This window comes from Schistocerca cancellata, chromosome 8 (genome assembly GCF_023864275.1).
Source record: "Schistocerca cancellata isolate TAMUIC-IGC-003103 chromosome 8, iqSchCanc2.1, whole genome shotgun sequence".
Lineage (NCBI taxonomy): Eukaryota > Metazoa > Arthropoda > Insecta > Orthoptera > Acrididae > Schistocerca > Schistocerca cancellata.
In genome coordinates, this window is record NC_064633.1 from 419149505 (window position 1) to 419173417 (window position 23913).

The following is a 23913-nucleotide window of genomic DNA, read 5'->3' on the forward strand; positions in this document are numbered from 1 at the left end:
ATACAAGACTGAAGCATTTCAGTAGAATCTTAATTTTGACATTTTTATTTAAACTATTTCTCATCAGAAGAAGTTTGTTTCTCAAAAACACACACATGGATCATTACACACAAGAGAGCTTGTTGTGCTGCAAGACGTACTATGCAGGCAGTATAAGTGCTTACAGAGACAAGTATGAATCACAGACTGCCTGATTCTGGACTGACTGATTTGATGCACATTTCATTCATGTTTTAAATAGTGTAATTCTTCAGAGAATACTGATTGAGTAGCAAAGGCAATCCATTTTCGTGATCTGTTAAATTTTACATCTGCCATCATACAAACAACATAGGATTCCTGATATGGACAAAAAGACTGAAAGGAAACTAAATTCACTACAAAATTGCAATAGTTGTAAGAATTTAGTCCAGAACCAAGCCATGAAAACAATAACTGAGGGAGTAAAATCATCGTTAGCATCCATGAGAATTCTAACTGGATTAGAACATATTGAAATAAGTATTCAAATATTAACACTGCTTCAGATTTTTGTACCGAATCATATTAAACGGCTGAAATATAAAGATTTGTGTGTTAATAATAACAGTTGAAAACACAGATTGGGTTCATCAGAAAGTAGAAGACATAAGATCACAATATAGGCTGCCAAAAGTTGATGCTGAATTTATTTTCTCACTCTTTCCAGTTGTGCTTCCTCAATTACAGTACAAACTAGACACAACTTATAATTATAAAAAAGTGGAATAGATAAATTAATTATGAGAGCTGCGGCATTGGAAACAATAAATGTGAGACACTTTGAAGGTCAGTGGCTCCACATCTACACAAATGGTTCGTTAATGAAAAAAGTAGGAAATGTCGGAATAGGAATATAGAAAAAAATTTTCCTCTCTATCAAACTTTGGGGTCACACCACTAAAATGATGAAGGTGAAGTTGAAACCATTAGAATTGCAATAAGTCACTTAAACCACTTGCTACAAACATTAAATAAAACAGTCATATTTTTGATTCCATAGCAACAATATCAACATTTTAAGTCAAACAATTGAAACACCAGGTTGGTATAACATCAATATCAGGAAAAGGATAGACCACTGCTCACTGTAAAGACTACCTGTTGAGTTGAGGCAGTTACTTTTCTTCAAATCAATGAATCTTTTTTACGGTGGGTATCAGTCTATCCTTTTCCTAATCTTGTTAATATCAACAGTTATTAACATACAGGATCCAAAAATCATTCAAGACAAAGAAGTGCAAGAAATAATTAAACCACTATAGAAGAACAAGACAATGGCAGTTCAGTGGATACCATCTCACTTTGTCTTAGATGGGATTGAGAAAGCAGGTTTTGTAGTCAAAAGGCACAAAAATTAAACAGATTTGAAAAACTTTGCATAATTCTTGTGAATATTGTTGTGCAGGGCAGCTTCCTAATGTAAATTTTCCCGCAGCTAGACCGCCATGTTACCCGTAGCTTGCCTCAGTTGAGTAAGTGACTGTTGAATACTTGGTGTAGCGGCAGCCGCCAAGTCGAGAGGACATGCAGCAGAGCAGCTTCAGCAGCAGCAGAAGTGTGTGTTAAACTGTAAATTAATTTTGTCTTTGTTTTTTGTTCACGTGCTTCTCTAAAGAAGTGAACTGTACATGTATACTTTACTGTGAAAATGTAAATGTCGTGTGACTAGGGCCTCCTGTCAGGTAGACCATTCACCAGGTGCAAGTCTTTCAATTTGATGCTACTTCGGCAACTTGCAAGTCAACGGGGATGAAAAGATGATGATTAGGACAACACAACCTCCTGTCCCTGGGCGGAGAAAATTTCCGATGCAGCCAGGAATCTAACCAGGGCCTTAGGATTGACATTCTGTCATGCTGACCACTAAGCTACTGGGGATGGACTTTACTGTGTAGACTAGTGGTTAGAAAAAAAATAGTTTTTTGTTTTTGCATAAGTCTTGTGAATATAGTTGTGTAGGGCAGCTTCCTAGTGTAAATCTTGCATGTGGAGAAATTTATTTCTGATTAATAGCTTGCAGTCTCAGAGTTCAGTGAGAAATCTGCACACCACCTTTTAGTGTTACTGTATTCTCCCTTGGCATATTTTCAAACTCAGTAGTGCCATTTGGGTCCTCATATCTATTTTATACACAGAACGATATGGCTAGGGACTGTGCTTATTGTGAGCGGACACAAGAAGAGTTGGCTGCTGTCCATAAACAGCTGGAAGCTGCATTGGCTACTGTCAACAAGCTTTTAGCTAATGGTCGAAATTGCCTCGGCTCCTTGTGGTGGCTGGCTGATTTGGTGAAGGCAACTAGCAACACGCGCGGGATGCAGGCCGAGCTGTCTATTTGTAGCATCGTACCCAGAATTGACTGCAGTCCTCTGCTTTGGAGCAGAGTGGAATGTCTAAACCAGAGGCTCAGATGGCTCTGCGACGGTATTGGATATGAGTTTCTCAAGCTCATCCGCTGTCGGGTGCAGAATTGTTGGGTTCCCCTTAATAGGTCAGGCATGCACTACATGCAGGAAGTGGCTACTAGGGTAGCAAAGTACATGTGGTGTGCATGCACATGGGGCTTTTTTAGGTTAGAGGACCACTCCGTTGGAAGCTAATGTGATTTACGATTTACCTGTTAAATCAGCCTCAGTGACCTCTGATAATCTTGGTCTTCGCAGATCAGAAATAGAAAAGATTATTATGATTTTAGTAAACTGCAGGGGCATCCAAGGAAAGGTCCCAGAGTTAGTATCACTTATTGAATGTTATAATGCACACATAGTATTAGGAACAGAAAGCTGGTTGAAGCCAGACGTCAGTGACAACGAAATGCTAAGTTCAGACTGGAATGTTTATTGTTAGGCTAGGTTAGTCACCAATGGTGGTGGCTTGTTTATTGTAGTAAAAAATTCGATAAAATCTAGCGAGGTTATGATGGATTCCGAATGTGTATTAAGGTGGGTGATATTGAGTATCAAAGAAGGGTCAAAAATGGTAATTGGATTCTTTTATAGACCATGTGGGTCAGGATCTGTAGTTGTAGAGTGCTTCAGACAGAGCTTGCAGAATATCATAAGTAATTTTCCTGATCATGCCGTTGTAATATGGGGTGACTTCAACTTGCCAGGTATAGATTGGGAGTGTTATGCCTTCAAAACTGGTGCCAGAGACAGGGAGTCGTGTGGCATTGTTCTGGACGTCCTGCCCGAAAATTACCTTGAGTAGATAGTTAGAGAACCAACTCGTGAGGGTAACATCTTAGACCTCCTGGCAACAAACAGACCTGAACTTACTGAATCAGTTAACATAGAGGAAGGTATCAGTGATCATAAGGCTGTGACGGGTCCTACAAGGAATGTTATGAAATGTAGGAAGATATATTTGTTCAGCAAGGGTGACAGGATACAAATTTCAGAATATCTCAGCAGTCAGCATCAAATATTAGGAAAAAATTCAAATGCACTAGACAAATATGTCCTGAGTAAGGTTTTAAGTGATGGAAAAGATCCACCATGGTTTAATATCCGTGCTCGAAAAGATCTACGTAAACAAAGACCATTTCATCTCAGATTCAAGAGAAGTAAAAACCTAACTGACAAACAAAAGCTGAACGAAGTGAAAATGAGCATAAGGAGAGCAATGAGAGAAGCATTCAATGATTTCGAAAGTGAGACTTTGTCAACCGACCTGAGTAAAAACCGTAAAAGATCTTGGTCATATGCAAAATTGGTAAGTGTGTCAAAATCATCTATTCATGCTCTCAGTGACCACACCGGCACCGAAACGGAAGATAACAGAGAGAAGTCAAAATACTGAATTTGGTCTTCCGAAGTTGTTTCACCGCAGAAGATCGTAACTCTGTCCCTCCTTTCAATAGTAGTGCGAACATTGAAATGGCAGATATTAAGATAACCGGTCATGGAGTTGAAAAGCAGTTGCAATCACTTAGTAGTGCAAAGGCTTCAGGGCCAGATGAAATACCTATAAGATTCTATAAAGATTATGCGAAAGAACTTGCTCTCCTTCTAGCAGTAATTTTATCATATATCGCTTGAGCAATGAAAGGTACCTAAAGACTGCAAAAAAGTGCAGGTCATTCCCGTTTTTAAGAAAGGCCGTATACACATCCACACAATTATAGACATATATTGTTGACATCAATCCGTTGTAGAATAATGGAACATATTTTATGCTCAAGAATTATGACGTTCTTAGAAAATGAACAGCTCCTCTATAAAAATCAACATGGATTCTGCAAACAGAGATCCTGTGAAACTCAGCTCGCTCCGTTCCTCCATGAGATCCACAGTGCAGTGGACAATGGCACTCACGTTGATGCCATGTTCCTTGATTTCAGTAAGGCATTTGACACTGTCTCACATTGCCGTTTAATGAAAAAAATACGAGCTTACGGAGTATCAGAGCAGACCTGTTATTGGATTCAAGATTTTCTTGCAGATAGAACTCAACACGTTGCTCTTAATGGAACTAAACTGACAGATGTAAAGGTAATATCCAGAGTAACACAGGGAAGTGTGATGGGACGATTGCTGTTCACAATATATATAAATGATCTAATAGAAAGTGTGGGATGCTTTTTAAGGCTATTCGCAGATGATGCAGTTGTTTATACCAAAATAGCAACACCAGAAGATAGTAAGAATTTGCAGAACAACCTGCAGAGAATTGATTAATGTTGCAGACTCTGGCAGTTAAGCCTGAAGGTAAATAAATGTAACATATTGCGCATACATAGGAAAAGAAATCCAGTACTGTACATCTACACTATTATGACAAACAGCTGGAGACAGCGTCTGCCATAAAATGTGTAGGTGTAACTATCCAGAGCGTTCTTAAGTGGAATGACCATATAAAACAGATAGTGGGAAAAGCAGACACAAGACTCAGATTCATTGGAAGATTCTGAAGGAAATATAACTCACCCAGGTAGGAAGTTGCCTATAAGGCACTTGTTTGCCCCATTCTTGAGTATTGTTCATCTATCTGGGGATCCCTGTCAGGTAGGAGTGATGAGATGATAGAGAATATCCAATGAAGAGCAGCACGTTTCGTCACGGGATTATTTAGCTGGCGAGAGAGCATTATGGAGATGCTAAACAAACTCCACTGGCAGACGTTACAAGAGAGATGTTGTGTATCGCGGAGAGATTTACTACTGAAATTTCAGGACAGCACTTTACAGGAGGAGTCAGACAACATATAACTTTCCCCTACATGCATCTCACGTTTGACCACGAGGAGAAATTTCGAAAAATTAGAGCCAATACAGAGGCTTACCGACAATCATTCTTCCCACACACTATTCATGAGTTGAACAGGGATCAGATAGTGGTACAGATAGTACCCACTGCCACACACCATTACTTGGCTTGTGGAGTATGATGTAGGTAGATGAACTAAACTGCTGTATTTTGCAGTGAAATGCAGTATTAATTACATATTTCAACCATTAAAATGCTACAATAAACTTTCATTTGAGGTAAAAATTAGAAGAAAAATGACATGGGCTAAGAAGAGAAGCAGGTTGCTCTTGACCACTGGACGTGAATGTTTGGCAACCTACCCGAAAACAATCTCCATACTGTCTTTCCGAGAATGTGTTCTGTGTTACAAGCTTAGTTCGATGATGAACAAAGAACATTTGAAATAGTGTCCAAAATTAAGTCATTGTTATTGATACTTAATCACATGGTACTGTGAAGCAAGAAGGTAATGATGGTAAGTCAAGTACCAGAACATTAATAATAATGAAAGTTAACAATGTGCAAAGTATGTTATAAATGCATGCATAAATTGTTAGTGTTTAAACTACGTAAAAATTATATGCACATGTATGTTATTATCAAACTGTTTTTCATGTAGATAACAACAAAAAGAATCAGTTATTGATAAAATTATTTAATTGTATACCTAAAAACATAGATGATATGACTTACCAAATGAAAGTGCTGGCAGGTCGACAGACACACAAACGAACACAAACATACACACAAAATTCAAGCTTTCGCAACAAACTGTTGCCTCATCAGGAAAGAGGGAACGAGAGGGAAAGACGAAAGGATGTGGGTTTTAAGGGAGAGGGTAAGGAGTCATTCCAGTCCCGGGAGCGGAAAGACTTACCTTAGGGGGAAAAAAGGACGGGTATACACTCGCACACACACACATATCCATCCACACATATACAGACACAAGCAGACATATTGTAATATGTAATATTGTAATATGTCTGCTTGTGTCTGTATATGTGTGGATGGATATGTGTGTGTGTGTGTGTGCGAGTGTATACCCGTCCTTTTTTCCCCCTAAGGTAAGTCTTTCCGCTCCCGGGACTGGAATGACTCCTTACCCTCTCCCTTAAAACCCACATCCTTTCGTCTTTCCCTCTCGTTCCCTCTTTCCTGATGAGGCAACAGTTTGTTGCGAAAGCTTGAATTTTGTGTGTATGTTTGTGTTCGTTTGTGTGTCTGTCGACCTGCCAGCACTTTCATTTGGTAAGTCACATCATCTATGTTTTTAGGTATATTTTTCCTACGTGGAATGTTTCCTTCTATTATAACCAAATTATTTAATTGGATAGATAAAAAATCTACTCACCAAGCAGCGGCAGAACACATACATAAAAGGACTGTTGTGACTGGCAAGCTTTTGGAGCCAGTGGCTCCTTCTTCAGGCAGAAGGGTTAAACAGAAGAAATAAGGATGAAGGAAAAGGACTGGAGAGGTCTAGGAAAAGGAGTAGAGTTTGGAAAAGTCACCCAGAACCATAGGTCAGGGGAGACCACTGTACAGGATGAGAAGGAATCCTGTACTGTAAGTCTCCCCTGACCTGCGGTTCTGGGTGACTTTCCCGAAATCTACTCCTTTTCCTAGACCTCTCCAGTCCTTTTTCTTCACCTTTATCCGTTCCCCTTCAACCCTTCTGCCTGAAGAAGGAGCCACTGGCTCCGAAAGTGTGCCAGTCACAACAGTCTTTTATGTGTGTGTTCTGCCACTGCTTGGTGAGTATATTTTTTATCTGTCCAATTAAATTATGTTTTTCATGTACTATACACATAAAAACCAGTTAACAATACACTCAAATTTCACTACGTAATCAGTTTGGTGAGGCAAGTCCTGTAACACTTGACAAGATCACTTTGTTGTCTCAGCGATGGAGTGTTGAACTAAGGAGTAGATTGAAACATTCTTTGTGGAAAGGGTTACTTAGCAGACCTCTTAAAATGTTTACGGAAACAGAATGTGTAGGAATGAAGGTTTGTAGGTAACATTTCTAAAACAATAGTAGAAATAAAAGGTTTATGCTGTGTTGTGAGTCACAGTGTAAGCCATTTAAAAAACTAATTTTGTTACCAAAGTTTACGTATTCAATTGATGAAAGTATATTCTTTTGTATTGTTTTACTTCTTTGTTGTGTATTTAACTGAACTTTCGTTATTGTATATTCATTACTATATCAGTCAGAAATGCATGCATATACAAAGGAAGCACTGCAAATAAAATCAATGGATTTTTGTTTATTCTCTTTTTTTCTGTTATCTGTGCTGGAATTTCTGTTGATTTCACTCTATTGTCTCAGGAAACATTCTTTTAAGAAAAATAACACATTTATTTGCCACTTTTTCCACACATTATTTGTTTTTGCAATCCAGGTTTTGGGGTAGTAGGCCTTTGTCTAGCATTACTGACATATTTTGTGCATATTAGAACAAAAGTAAACAGCAAATAATTCATAATCAACAAGGAAATTAATTGCTAATTTTAAATATATAAAACAATACATTAAACAGTGCAAAGACAGGAATGGAATAACAACGATATGGAAAAGATAGATTGCTATTAACCACATAAAGGAGAGGTTGAGTCGCAGACAGGCAAAATGAAAAAGATATCTAAAACATTTAATCTTTTGAACAAAGTCCTTCTTCTAAAATAGAAAACACACAGACACACAACCACAGTTCACATACAAAAGGTCATTGTCTATGATGAGCACCGGAGCCTGGAGACATGACCATGTGTGTGGGTGTGTGTGTGTTTTCTGTTTCGGAAGAAGGGCTTTGGAATACATTCATAACCCTAGAACACTAAAATAAATAAATAACTGTCACACTGAGTTGTAGTGAGGCACAATTTAACACAATCTGAATGGGTTGTGAAGTTTAGCGGTATTAAGAATTGGAGAGTAACCGAAATCTGCTTGCTCATTCTGTAGCTGTTGAGGATGGTGCTTGTAATGCCTCCGGGTCTCCAGTATTTCAAGTCCATAATGACTTGAGTGCAGAATTGCTGCATCGGTTACAAAAAGGTGTCTTTTCCCAGATGCTGGTGCGCAAAGGTGAAGTCTGTTTTTGTAATTTCCAGCTTCTTTATTGAAGCTACCAGTTTAAAATATATGGAAAAGACACATCCTAGACTCCTACATTGAAGTTTCCTCAGTACACCCTGCCTTCTATCAAGATGTTGAATTTTTTTCTATAAACCACCATTTGCTGCCACTTTCAGTGTCTACCACTGGCTTTGAACAAAAACGACACATAATCAGAGGAATAGCTGTAAACAATAGTTACCAGCCCACAGATGTCCCAAACAGTTTTCTTTGTTGACAGTACCATATTCCTGGTTTTAGTAACTAAGAAGTAGTTGTTGTTATTCACTTTCATATTTTAATTCAGATTTTCATTTTTGTTTTGAATGAAACCTCTTGCATTTCATGTCCATTATAATTATCTGGGCTGTTATGCCGTGGTCGGTTGATGAATTTTGTCTCAATTCCCAACGTTTTGTCTCTGACTCTGGGAGACATCTTCAAGGGGGTCCATAGGTCGATGGAAAGTCCAACACACCCACTGGCTTGCTACTGACTGCCGCTAAATTCAGTGTCCGCGCGCTCCCGCGCCGCGGTGTGACGTCACGTGTTTTGAAAACGTCGGTGCAATTGGCCACTGTCCGTCGCCGTCGATTGCCGTTGCCATCACCCAGTAGTGGACGGGTGGTACACATCTTCTTTAACAATGTCATCCATATACCGTTTAATTTCACGCCCTCCTTTCAGCTGAAATTATTAGGGTGTTTAGCGATTTCGATTGCCTCCCCGTAGAGCCTTTCGTAGTATCCGCTTGTGGCCGCTAGTACTTGCGTCTCCTCGAAACGAATATTGTGGTTCCCTGGCTGGAAAGCATGCTCCGCAACAGCTGATCGTTCCGTTTCTCCTCTTCTACAATTTCCCTTGTGCTCTTCCAAATGTTTAGAAACAGTTCTTTTAGTTGTACCCACATAAACATCACCACAACTGCATGGGATCCTATACACTCCAGCTTTTTCCAAAGGTTTGCGAGCGTCCTTGGCAGGCTTAAGGTATTCCTGTATCTTCCTGGTGGGCTTGTAAATTACATTTACCTTACTATTCCAGTTTTTAAAAGGATCTGGTTTCACAACATTTTTCTAGCAAATAATGAGGTTTTGTTTGCAAATAAAATATTTAATTGGAATTAGGTTCCTGTGCGGAAACCATTTGAATTTTTCTGTCAAAATTTTCTGTTAAAGTGTTCACAAATTTAACACAAAGAAGAAATGAGCACTGCCCACTCAACAATAACATTGTGAGTCATCTTATAGTAAGCGGCTGAGGGTACTTAGGACACAACTTTAATTTTCCCCCTTTCCTGTTCCCTTCACAAATGTTGTGCCAGAAGAATGGCTGTTAGCAAGCATCCATACAAGCTAAAATATCCCTGATTTTCCAATATGATAAATACCATGTGGTCCTTAGTAAACCTCTTTTTCTGTCTTCTTCTTCTTCTTCTTTTTCTTCTTCCAATTCCAGTAAGTACATCATACATCTAACAAAAGAGTGACTCAGTTTCTGTAAATGTAAATTGAATTCTTAAAGGGCATGTAGCAAGACTTATCTTGTGTAGTGCTCCTTTCATGTCAGTTGGCAACTACTTATCTGTTATTACTTTTTTAATTCCATGTGATTAATAATGCAGTGTGAATTAAAATATGAGAGCTTGCAGGGAATGTTGACAACTGTGTAAGCTATTTTGTTGCATTGGTAGCTTCCATTGAACAATGTCTTTGTGATTTCACTTAGTGTGTTGTAATTCGTTATGTTTTCATTTGCAGAGGGATGTTGAAGGAGTCTAACAGAGGTAAAGTCATTGCAGATATGAAACCCAAAACCTACAGTGAATTTATGAAGTTGTTGCTGCACATGGAAGAACATCAGATGCTATTAGACATACACATGTTTGATCGTGAAGACCAAACAATGACATTGCACTCTAATAAAAAATTATGCATACTGAAGGTAAAAATTTTAGTATACATTTTGTGTTCATTTGTATTTTTGCTGATATATGAAAAGTGTACTTGATATTATCAACAAAGTACTGAATGAAATACAGAAGCTGTTTGGATGCTGCAAAGGTAACACTTAACAATAGTTTGAAAAGGATAGATTGCTACTTGCCATAAAGATGACACATTGAATTGCAGACAGACACAACGAAAAGACTGTTACTCTTTGAGCTTTTGGTGAAAGCCTTCTTCAGGAAGGAGAAGGAACACACACACACACACACACACACACACACACACACACACACACGCATGACTGCTATCTCTGGAGAGATTGCAGCTGTATTTTGTTGAATAGAAGCAACAGTTGGAATTGGAGCAGGGAAGGGAGAGGGATAGCAGGTACAGGTGGGTGGAGAGGAGACAGTGCTGCGTGGCAAAGTGTGCAGGGACTAGGTAGCAGGACAAGGTTGCCAGACACAGTGTCAGGAGGCTATGGTGGGGAGGTAGGTTACAGTAGGTTGGTGATGGGATGCTTTAGAGAGCAAAAGGGATAATTCACATCTGTGCAGTTCAAAATAGTTGGTTGTGGAGGGGAGGATTCAGATTGCCCAGGTCCTGAAGCAGCCATTGAGATCAAACATGTTATGTTCAGCTGCTTCATGTTATGCCACAGTGTGGTCTACTTCACTCTCACCCACAGTTTGGTGGTGGGTATTCATCCTGGTGTACAGCTGGTTGATAGTAATACCAATATAAAAAGCTGTGCAATGATTGCAGCAGAGCTGGTGTTTGACATGGCTGCTTTCATAGGTGGCTTAGCCCTGGAGGGGGCAGGATAAGCCCATGATGGTACTAGAATAGGAAGTTCTGGGTGGGTGTATTGGTTAGGTCTTGCATCTGGTTCTTCCACAGCTGTATAATCCTTGTGGCAAGGGGTTGGCATTGAAAATGTAATAGGGGTGGACCAGGATGTTGTGGTGGCTGGGTAGGTGAAAGAACAACACTTTAGGAGAAAGGGGAAGGATCTTATGTGTGATGTCCCTCCTTTGAAGCAAGATGAAAGGTAATAAAAAAATCCTTGATGAAGGAGGTGATTCAGTTGTTCCAGTCCTGCCTGGGTGATAAAGGCAGATGCTCCTCTGTAGCTGGTTTTTGAGGGTGGTGGGAGGATTGGGGGGGGGGGGGGGGGGGAGGAGGGGCATGGGACTATTGCACCTAGTCCACAAACAGATTTCCCATGCCATGTTCCAGTCCTGTCATGGGCTTATCCTACCCATCAGAAAAGCAGCCATGTCATATACTAACTCTGTTACAATCACTGCACAGCTTTTTATATTGGTATGACTACCAACCAGCTGTACACTAGGATGAATGGCCACAGCTAAACTCAGGCCAAGAGCAAAGTGGACCCCCTACGGCACAATATGCAGCTGAACCTAACATGCTTTATTTCAGTGGCTGCTTCAGAACCCATACCATCTGGACCCTACCCTCCACCACCAACTTTTCTGAGCTGTAGAGATGGAACTTATCTTTACAACACATTCTCTACTCCTGAAATTATCTTGGCCTCAACCTTTGGTAACCTAGTGTCCCCACATCTTCCAGCCAACAGTTTCCTCCATCTCTGTCCTATCATCTCCTGTCAATTCATGTCCCCTTGCCCTAATTGTGCATTGCACTCTGTCATTGCACCCACCTGCCTCTTCCTTTTCTCTGTTCCTCTCCATTTCCAGTCCTCCTCCCCCACTGCCTCTCCCTCCCCCACAGCTTGCCAAAGCTGTGCCTGGCAAATTTGTCCTGCCACTTACTCCTTGCAATCCCTGCCAGGCATCACTGACTCCTCTTCCTCCCACCTTTACCCTGCTATCCATCACCATTCCCCACACCGCTCTAGATTGATGTTTGTGCTTGATGCGATACAGTTGCATTCTGGCAAGAATGGGCAGATATAACAGTCATGTATGTGTAGGGTGTGCTTGCTTGTGTGAATGTGCATGTACTTTTCCTCTCTGAAGAAGGCTTTGGCTGAAGGCTCAATGTGTGACAGTCTTCATTTGTGCCTGTCTGCAAGTCAACTTGTCATTGTTACAGTAAATATCAATCTATCCTTTTCATAATATCTTTGATATTCCAACCTCCAATCTGTTTAATTGTTTAATTTTGCTTAAAGGTAACACTTAATATTTTGAAAAAATTAATGAACAATTTTTGAACTTCAGTCATTAATTGACATAAAGAATCATGTACATTTCATTTGTTTACATACAAAAACATTTCATTGTAAGAAAACCCAGTTTGAAAACACATAAATCCATTAAGTGTATGCATTGTTCCTTATTATGAAAAATTGGATAGGTAATCATATTATGAATATCAGCCACCTCAAGTACAAGTAAACCATATGCTAAACAAGGTATATGTATTATTATACATTGAATGTATTATCACCATTTGGAAATAAAACTCATCATTGCAAAGAAATGCACCATTATTCAGTTCCAGACTTCCATTTTACTGCAAACCTTTCAGCTTTCTAAATGACCTAAATGACCTAAAATTGTCATCAGTAATTTTGCTGCCCATGACACTTTTTGTGGTTGGAACCACAAGAACTTAATGCTGTAGATGCATTTGGCACTCTATTGTGTGCCTCTCTCCACACCACATGTAACCTATGAATGGTACTGATAGCCCCTTGCAGTTCCAAATGAAGTTCTCAAAAACTGTGCAGTCTGGTACAGAACCAACAAGAAAAAGTAGGGAGTGCCTATATATGTGAAAATGGAATCACTCAGGTCGTCCAAGTTAACTACTATTGTGCTGAACAGTTTTTTGAATTCTGTTCACAGTAGTTGATCAGGAAATATACAGCCTTGAAGTAACAACAATTTATTTTTTTAGTGACATGGGTACTTTTGTAATCTCCATAATAGTTGCTGCTTGGAACTAATGTCTGTTGGTGATGCATGGAGCACCTGCAGAACTAAATCTAATGCTTCTGTATTTGATATCAGATAATGAAAAATCTGGGACTGAATAACAATAACAATATAAATTAGCATAAGTTGCTACTCACCACATTGAGGAGGCATGAAGCAGCTGACAGGCACGTTTGAAAGTAAGCTGCTGGATGTTATTAAGCCATCGGACAAAGTTGTTTATCAGATGAAGTAATAAACACACAGACAATATGTATTTGGGGGGAGGGGGGATGGGTAGGGATAACAAGTTAGGGATGGTGGGAGAAGATGCTGTATAGTTGCCTCACTGAGTGCAAAGACATGGCAGGGACAGGGTGGTGGGCTACCACATGCTGCATCTCATAAGAAGAACTGTGCTAGATGGGTTGGGGGGGGGGGGGGGAGGCAGAGAAGAGAACCAGAGACAGGGAAAGGACTGTTGGTGAACTGGGGGAACAGAAGATGTGTTTGAAGCTGGAGGTCAGCAGGGAAGCAAATAGGGGCAGGCAGGGGACAGGACCTAGTGAGGGTTTGAGGCCAGGGGGGTTACAACAATGGAGGATATGTTATGGGATGGTGGTAGAAAGAATGCAGACAGCACAGGCCGTGAAGCAGTCATAGAAGTGAAGCACACCATTTTGTGTGGCATTACGAGCAACGGAGTTTTCCAACTGTCTTTTGGCCACAGTTTGGTGGTAGACATTAAATGCGGACATATGACTTGTTAGTGATCATTCACACACAAGAGTGCCACGTAGTGGTTCCAGTGGTGGACTAAATGGCTGATTTCACAGGTTTTGCTGTCTTTTATTAGACTAGGTGACAATAGGCTGCTGTATGGGACAGGTCTTGAATCAGTCTTTTACTGTGGTATGAGCCATAGGGCAAGGGGTAGGGGGCAGGGATGGATGAGGATGTTCCATAGGGTGGTTGGATAGTGAGGATGATTGTGGGTGGTATAGTTCTCATTTCAGGGTATTATGGGAGGTAGTTAAACCCTGGCACAATATGTGTTTCAGTTATTCCAGTCCTTGATGGTATTGAGTCACAAGTGAGCCTTTCCTTTATGGTTTGTCAGTGGGTGTGTGGGGATGATAGGTTACTGAGTTGACAAGGCATGGAAAATCTGTTATTTGACATTATGGGTTAACTAAGCGTCAGCGAGGCTCTCAGTTTATTTGAGAATGACTGCTCATTAACGCAGATGTGACAACCTCAGGTGACTAGGCCGTATGGAAGGGATTTCTTGATATGAAATAGGTGGCAGCCGTCAAAATGCGAGGTACTGTTGATGGTTGGTAGGTTTGATGTGGACGGATATTCTGACGAAGTGTCTGTAATTAGTTGTTTATTAGTGGGTGAAATGCTGCTATCACTGTGTGGTAATAAATAATTGAATTTGGTGGCCGCTGATCTGAAAGTCTCACCATTTCTGCCTGAGCAATTTTCTGGGGCTCTTTTCACATGGTTCACTATTTTTGTCGGTTTCTTATTTAATAATGTTACAAACTATTTTTTTGGCATGCTTGTTTTATTTTTCAATCATAGTGCATATGCTTCATTTTTTTGATTAACAGACTGGAAAATTTTACAATGCTGGTATTAATCTCTCAAGTGCACCTTGTTCTGTGAATTAGGTAGACTTTTCTGATCCTAGCACAAGATACTTTATTCTAGGAGTTTTCTATTCCTTATCTTGGCTTCTAATCAATTTTGCACTTGTAAGTTTTAGAGGGAAACAAGGCTCTTAAAATGTCCACCCCTTTGCTGAGTGGTTGAAGTGTCTGACGGCCATGCAGTGGACCCAGGTTCAATTCTTGGCTGGGTCAAGGATTTTCTCTGCTCAGTGGCTGGGTGTTGTGTTGTGTTGTCCTCACATCTTTCATCACTGATGTGCAGGACACCCAATGTGGCATCAATGGAAAAGACTTGCAACTCGTAGGCCGAACTTCCCCAGGTGGGGACTCCTGGCCATCAGTGCCATATGATGATTTCGTAATTTCATTTCACTCTTAAGTGTTGTCAGAATATACACACATCAAACAAACAAAAATTTGCTTCACCTCAGTTCCGAGAGTTCCGGAACCTGTACAGAAAATTGGAATTGATATCAACATAAACATCATTTCCACCCTCCTTATTGCTCATGAAAACCACACATTGCATGTTGTATCAACATACAGCGAGACCTTCAGAGGTGGTGGTCCAGATTGCTGTGCACACTGATACCTCTAATACTCAGTAGCACGTCCTCTTGGATTGATGCATGCCTGTATTCATAGTGGCACACTGTCCACAAGTTCATCAAGGCACTGTTGGTCCAGATTGTCCCACTCCTCAATGGTGATTCAGCGTAGATCCCTCAGAGTGATTGGTGGGTCATGTCATCCATAAACAGCCCTTTTCAATCTGTCGTAGCCATGTACGATAGGGTTCATGTCTGGAGAATATGCTGGCCACTATAGTCGAGCAATGTTGTCATCCTGAAGGAAATCGTTCACAAAATGTGCATGATGGGGGCGTGAATTGTCATCCATGAAGTCGAATGACTCGCCAATATGCTGCTGATTGGTTGCACTATTGGTCAGAGGATGGCATTCACATATCGTACAGCCGTTTGGTGCCTTCCATGGCCACCAGTGGCGTACGTTGGCCCCACATAATGCGACACTCATCGGTGAAGAGGATGTGATGCCAATCCTGAGCAGTCCATTCAGTATGTTGCTGGACTCATCTGTACCTTACTGCATGGTGTCATGGTTGCAAAGACGGACCTCGCCATGGACATCGGGAGTGAAGTTGCACACACAAGTGTCTGCCAACAGCAATATGTCTTTAGGATGAAGACTGCAATGCTTCATAACAACAAACTGCTTCTGATGATCATGATGTCACAGCTGTTTACATTAGGTTCCTTCGAGCAGTTGCCAGCAGGCTCTTCCAAATATGCATTCGAGTGACATATGAGCAGTACCTTCTCCGGCCTCTGGCTACTTGAAGTAAGGCTGTTAGTTGTATAAGCAGTAGCAACAAACAAACAAACAGATGCTACCTGGAAAAAATTTTCTAGTGTGCCAAAGCTGCCAGATTCGCGCATGCACGGAGCAGTCTGAGTTGTAGTAGGAGGGTGGTAGTCTCCATTTGACCAGTGTTTACATATAGTGATTTTGCTGTTTCTTCTTCATTTACAGGTCTCATATCAAATATAAACAAAGTGGATTTTGTGGCTGTCTAGTAAATCAAAATACGTTCACATAATTATGAAAGGCTACGTACAATATGTTACTAGTTTCAGTTTTCTGATTTTATTTTATTTCCACATTTTTTGCAGTCAAGCATTAATAGCTTTGCAAAACAATAAAGTTATTTTTGTCAGTTTGCTAAAGAAATTTTGCTTTTATTAACCTGTCCCGTAGAAGCAGTCAAGTCATTTGAAATGAAGTGTTTCATTCCACACTATTGGCTAGTTTCAACCAAACATGAAGTAATATAGTACTGGTACACCAAGAAAATCTACATCCCAAAAACCACACTGGAAAGCTTAATGTCAGGTTGGGGCCTACTTCATTGTGGATTTAGACAAGTGAATGTGTACTTTAAGCAGAATTACACATTTTAGTATGGCTTACGAAATTCCAAAGATCTTGGCATATTCCAGAATGAGATTTTCACTCTGCAGCGGAGTGTGCGCTGATATGAAACTTCCTGGCAGATTAAAACTGTGTGCCCGACCGAGACTCGAACTCGGGACTTTTGCCTTTCACGGGCAAGTTTGGAAGGTTGTTGTTGTTGTTGTTGTTGTTGTTGTTGTGGTCTTCAGTCCTGAGACTGGTTTGATGCAGCTCTCCATGCTACTCTATCCTGTGCAAGCTTCTTCATCTCCCAGTATCTACTGCAACCTACGTCCTTCTGAATCTGCTTAGTGTATTCATCTCTTGGTCTCCCTCTACGATTTTTACCCTCCACACTGCCCTCCAATGCTAAATTTGTGATCCCTTGATGCCTCAAAACATGTCCTACCAACCGATCCCTTCTTCTAGTCAAGCTGTGCCACAAACTTCTCTTCTCCCCAATCCTATTCAATACCTCCTCATTAGTTACGTGATCTACCCACCTTATCTTCAGCATTCTTCTGTAGCACCACATTTCGAAAGCTTCTATTCTCTTCTTGTCCAAACTAGTTATCGTCCATGTTTCACTTCCATACATGGCTACACTCCATACAAATACTTTCAGAAACGACTTCCTCACACTTAAATCTATACTCGATGTTAACAAATTCCTCTTCTTGAGAAACGCTTTCCTTGCCATTGTCAGTCTACATTTTATATCCTCTCTACTTCGACCATCATCGGTTATTTTACTCCCTAAATAGCAAAACTCCTTTACTACTTTAAGTGTCTCATTTCCTAATCTAATTCCCTCAGCATCACCCGACTTAATTTGACTACATTCCATTATCCTCGTTTTGCTTTTGTTGATGTTCATCTTATATCCTCCTTTCAAGACACTGTCCATTCCGTTCAACTGCTCTTCCAAGTCCTTTGCTGTCTCTGACAGAATTACAATGTCATCGGCGAACCTCAAAGTTTTTACTTCTTCTCCATGAATTTTAATACCTACTCCGAATTTTTCTTTTGTTTCCTTTACTGCTTGCTCAATATACAGATAGAATAACATCGGGGAGAGGCTACAACCCTGTCTTACTCCTTTCCCAACCACTGCTTCCCTTTCATGCCCCTCGACTCTTATAACTGCCATCTGGTTTCTGTACAAACTGTAAATAGCCTTTCGCTCCCTGTATTTTACCCCTGCCACCTTCAGAATTTGAAAGAGAGTATTCCAGTTAACATTGTCAAAAGCTTTCTCTAAGTCTACAAATGCTAGAAACGTAGGTTTGCCTTTTCTTAATCTTTCTTCTAAGATAAGTCGTAAGGTCAGTATTGCCTCACGTGTTCCAACATTTCTACGGAATCCAAACTGATCTTCCCCGAGGTCGGCTTCTACCAGTTTTTCCATTCGTCTGTAAAGAATTCGCGTTAGTATTTTGCAGCTGTGACTTATTAAACTGATAGTTCGGTAATTTTCACATCTGTCAACACCTGCTTTCTTTGGGATTGGAATTATTATGTTGTTCTTGAAGTCTGAGGGTATTTCGCCTGTCTCATACATCGTGCTCACCAGATGGTAGAGTTTTGTCATGACTGGCTCTCCCGAGGCCATCAGTAGTTCAAATGGAATGTTGTCTACTCCCGGGGCCTTGTTTCGACTCAGGTCTTTCAGTGCTCTGTCAAACTCTTCACGCAGTATCTTATCTCCCATTTCGTCTTCATCTACATCCTCTTCCATTTCCATAATATTGTCCTCAAGTACATCGCCCTTGTATAAACCCTCTATATACTCCTTCCACCTTTCTGCTTTCCCGTCTTTGCTTAGAACTGGGTTTCCATCTGAGCTCTTGATGTTCATACAAGTGGTTCTCTTATCTCCAAAGGTCTCTTTAATTTTCCTGTAGGCAGTATCTATCTTACCCCTAGTGAGAAAAGCCTCTACATCCTTACATTTGTCCTCTAGCCACCCCTGCTTAGCCATTTTGCACTTCCTGTCGATATCATTTTTGAGACGTCTGTATTCCTTTTTGCCTGCTTCATTTACTGCATTTTTGTATTTTCTCCTTTCATCAATTAAATTCAATATTTCTTCTGTTACCCAAGGATTTCTATTAGCCCTCGTCTTTTTACCTACTTGATCCTCTGCTGCCTTCACTACTTCATCCCTCAGAGCTACCCATTGTTCTTCTACTGTATTTCTTTCCCCCATTCCTGTCAATTGTTCCCTTATGCTCTCCCTGAAACTCTCTACAACCTCTGGTTCTTTCAGTTTATCCAGGTCCCATCTCCTTAAATTCCCACCTTTTTGCAGTTTCTTCAGTTTCAATCTGCAGTTCATAACCAATAGATTGTGGTCAGAATCCACATCTGCCCCAGGAAATGTCTTACAATTTAAAACCTGGTTCCTAAATCTCTGTCTTACCATTATATAATCTATCTGATACCTACTAGTATCTCCAGGATTCTTCCAGGTATACAACCTTCTTTTATGATTCTTGAACCAAGTGTTGGCTATGATTAAGTTATGCTCTGTGCAAAATTCTACAAGGCGGCTTCCTCTTTCATTCCTTCCCCCCAATCCCTATTCACCTACTATGTTTCCTTCTCTCCCTTTTCCTACTGACGAATTCCAGTCACCCATGACTATTAAATTTTCGTCTCCTTTCACTACCTGAATAATTTCTTTTATCTCGTCATACATTTCATCTATTTCTTCATCATCTGCAGAGGTAGTTGGCATATAAACTTTGTACTACTGTAGTAGGCATGGGCTTTGTGTCTATCTTGGCCACAATAATGCGTTCACTATGCTGTTTGTAGTAGCTAACCCGCACTCCTATTTTTTTATTCATTATTAAACCTACTCCTGCATTACCCCTATTTGATTTTGTATTTATAACCCTGTAATCACCTGACCAAAAGTCTTGTTCCTCCTGCCACCGAACTTCACTAATTCCCACTATATCTAACTTTAACCTATCCATTTCCCTTTTTAAATTTTCTAACCTACCTGCCCGATTAAGGGATCTGACATTCCACGCTCCGATCCGTAGAACGCCAGTTTTCTTTCTCCTGATAACGACGTCCTCCTGAGTAGTCCCCGCCCGGAGATCCGAATGGGGGACTATTTTACCTCCAGAATATTTTACCCAAGAGGACGCCATCATCATTTAATCATACAGTAGAGCTGCATGTCCTCGGGAAAAATTACGGCTGTAGTTTCCCCTTGCTTTCAGCCGTTCGCAGTACCAGCACAGCAAGGCCATTTTGGTTAATGTTACAAGGCCAGATCAGTCAATCATCCAGACTGTTGCCCCTGCAACTACTGAAAAGGCTGCTGCCCCTCTTCAGGAACCACACGTTTGTCTGGCCTCTCAACAGATATCCCTCCGTTGTGGTTGCACCTACGGTACGGCCATCTGTATCGCTGAGGCACGCAAGCCTCCCCACCAGCGGCAAGGTCCATGGTTCATGGGGGGAGGGTTTGGAAGGTAGGAGACGAGATACTGGCAGAAGTGAAGCTGTGAGGACCGGGCGTGAGTCGTGCTTCGGTAGCTCAGATGGTAGAGCACTTGCCCGCGAAAGACAAAAGTCCCGAGTTCGAGTCTCGGTCAGGCACACAGTTTTAATCTGCCAGGAAATATCTTGGCATATTCTCTGATGTCCTATTTCTTTTATGATGTAATGCAAGACCTCTTAATGCTATACACATAAGAACATACAGACTTCCTACATCATCATAGCTGTGCTGTAACAACTGTTTTTGGGCACTCTCTAGCAGCTGCTGAAACAAACCTGATTCTAATGGGTCACAGGAAAATATTGTGAATGGTAGTTTGAAAAGCATTACTTTCAAAATAAATTTCCTTTTATGCAAGATGAATTATGTTACTTTTGAGATGGGTGGCGAATTTTTTAAATCACAGAGCATTTGACTCTCAACTAAAACTTAACACTTTGAGGACCAGCCACTTAGCAGAATTTTGTTCCCAGAAGATCAGACATTTATGTCATTATTTAAAATTTAGCTGGCACATTTGTGTGATGTATCTTAAAGTTTAACACGTTCAAAAAAGGACAAATATTACATGTTAAAGCTTAGCTTCTCTTGTAGATACACTACATACATTACTTTAAATCTTAACTTGTCGTATTTGTGTGTTTGTGCAACTTAACAGTGATGTTGCTATTGGCTGACTACATCACATGTCCTGTACTCTGAATATTTGCTATCATTGGCTCGCATGATCATGTGGCACGAAGTATGATTAGCTTACAAAAGTGCATCACAGTCTCGATTTCAGTGCTTCGGAACTGTACTGTGTTTGGTGGAACTCAAATTTATACGTTCGTAATATGAAAATATGCAGTTACATGTTGCTGCACATCAAAGATCTTTCCAAATGCCTTTTTTTTTAGGGGGGGGGGGGATTGTTTCATTTTCTGAAGTGTTGGGAAGTTCTACGCTGATGCATTAAAGCTTAACCATTCAAAGGATTGGTAAGTTTTATGGTTCTGAGGGAAAGTATACTGCTACTTAACAAAGAAAAAGTGTATTCTTAACTATGAAATTCGGGAAAAATCTGGGAATTTTTTTTCCTTGTCCACATAATGCCTGTGTACATTATACCATATCTTCAAATTGTACTTCCGAAAATCATTTTCTGTTCTGTTTGCACTCAACAAATCCATGTCAAGCACAAAATCAGCACAGCACTGAGAGACTACAAGATTGATCATTCACATTCCCACTTCCGCAATGTGAACCACAGCAACATTTTTGTCCCATTATTGGTTTACTTATATCTTTAAGAGCATTTGTAAGTATGCTGTCGAAGGGTGACAGTCTTGGTATTTGTGCTTTTTGCTGACAATATTGTCAGTTAGCAGTAGCATTGCACAACATTTCCAAAACTAGCAAGGGGTTGAGCACTGTATTATCAGTAATTAATATTTTCTGAAAGAGTAGTTACAAATTTTATATCTGGTTAATGGATACTAGTTTATTTACTGTGTTACTTTGATGTTTATGTTTCCTTTATACTTATGATGGGAAAAAGCTTATCCTTATCTTAATTTCTTCTGCAGCACTAGTTTACCAATGTAACCATCAGGAACTTCTGTGCTTAAAATTATTTATTAATCAGATGTTTAGTTAACATAAACATGTGTTTCACTTGCTGAATAAGTATCATAATGCAGTAGTTTTCCATTAGATAAAGCTAAAATTCCCTGTCATTTCACTTTTCAATTGAACAGTTGACCTTAAGTGATTTGTCAAAGCAAGATAAATACTGTTACATAGAACAAATGCAGAAACTGTCATAGAGAAGTGAGAAATGGTTGACAGTATGAAGACTGTTAATGCTTTTGTTCATGGAGGCTGGTGTGGAGCAACTTACGTTGATGGAAATGTGGTTGTCATTTGACACTATTATTATGGTGAAGGAACAACTGTTTCTAAAACTCAAAGTTGAACTGGCTGTAGCAAAGGTAGAATTAGAGAAATTTAGAGCTACAATTGGCAACAGGAAGGTTAAAAATAAAGCAAATGACTGGAGTGTGAGTAGACCTTCCAAATAAGGAAAGAGGTTTGAAGGAAACTAGCTTTAGTCTAGATAGAAGACACCCAACAGCTTCACTGCTCTGGAGATTGGAGACAAAAGTGTGCAGACAACCCTAGGAGCTCAGGAACTACAACAAGATCGGAAAAAATGTGTAAGTGACGGCTATCAGTAGTCAAGATGATTCTTCTGCTAGGGGATGGTCATGGGAGGGGAATGTCTGTGTTAATACAGAACCAGGCTCTCTGGGGAAGATCAGTAAAGATCATTTAATGATCATAGTGTGTGCCAGGAATGGTATGGATGTTGACCTCAACTGCACAATTGCAGATGACAGACAGATCAATGAGATCACTCTTTGCACAAATATGATCATGTCACTCTTTGAAATGCCCTGGGTGAATGTAGTGCTTCAGGAGTCTCGCAACAGTATAGAGCATTTACAAGTCTTGTTTCAAGTTAAATATTTACATGTACAAATCACTTGTGAAATGCAGGTCAGAGGGCATGTTTCTTGTAAGAGATTACTTGTGTTACTTAATTTGAACCACATGGTATGGTTTATCCTTTTTTTAATTGCATATGGAATAGAGGGAGAATTAGTCACCCTCCTGTCACCTGCACTGTCATTCTTCATTACAAAGGCTTCAATTAAAAATGTTCTAACAACATATAGCTGTTAGAAGCTATAAAGCATGCAGTACTCATATTTATTTTCATTTATAATTTTTGTGCTCTGTAATTGGGAACTTACAATCTACTTCCATGAACCAGTCTGAGACAAGTTAAATTATGTGTCTTCCTTTCAGTTTATGTTGCAGATATAGATTGCTTGTTGTCATCAGCTTGTACTTCACACCAAACTATTCAGTGAAATAATACCAAGGGTATTCAATAAGTAAAGCAATACATTCATTTTCTCAGCCAATTTTGGTTGAAAAAATGTGGACTTTATTGTGGAACATCGTGGAATATTCGCACTCCAGCCCCTATAGTTGTATGAAGTTCTGGTAGATGGTGGCACTATATGTAGCCTTCCACAATGTGTCTGTAATGGAGGTCATTCGACACAGAGTTTCTATTAGTGTAAAACCAGAGCATCACAGATATACTTAGCCACCTGCTGAATATGTATGGAGACCTTGCAAGAAACAAAAGCACAGCAAGTTGTTGGGTGAGGCAAATGTCATCATTGCAAGAAGATCTTGCAAACCTGTCCGATCTCCCACATGCCAGCTGGCCACACACAGCCGTGACTCTTGCAATGTTGGAACATGTGGACACTCTCATTCAAGGTGATCATTGCATCACAATCAAACACATTTCAGCTCATCTGGATGTCACCGTCGGTAGTGCTGACACACTTGTCCGCTGGTTGCAGTACTGAAAGTTGTGTGCCCACTAGGTTCCTCACCGCCTAATAGAAGACGATAAAGAGCAATGAAGG

The 23913-nt window shown here is 40.2% G+C and overlaps 1 protein-coding gene across 1 annotated transcript in view; it reads left to right on the top strand.

The window, feature by feature from the left end:
• LOC126094447 (putative helicase MOV-10) overlaps positions 1–23913 on the top strand; it is a 354346-nt gene that overhangs the window by 163623 nt on the left and 166810 nt on the right. Inside the window, exon 8 of the mRNA XM_049908819.1 lies at positions 10152–10335. Coding sequence (XP_049764776.1) covers positions 10152–10335 — 184 coding nt within the window. The remainder of the gene's footprint in view (positions 1–10151; positions 10336–23913) is intronic.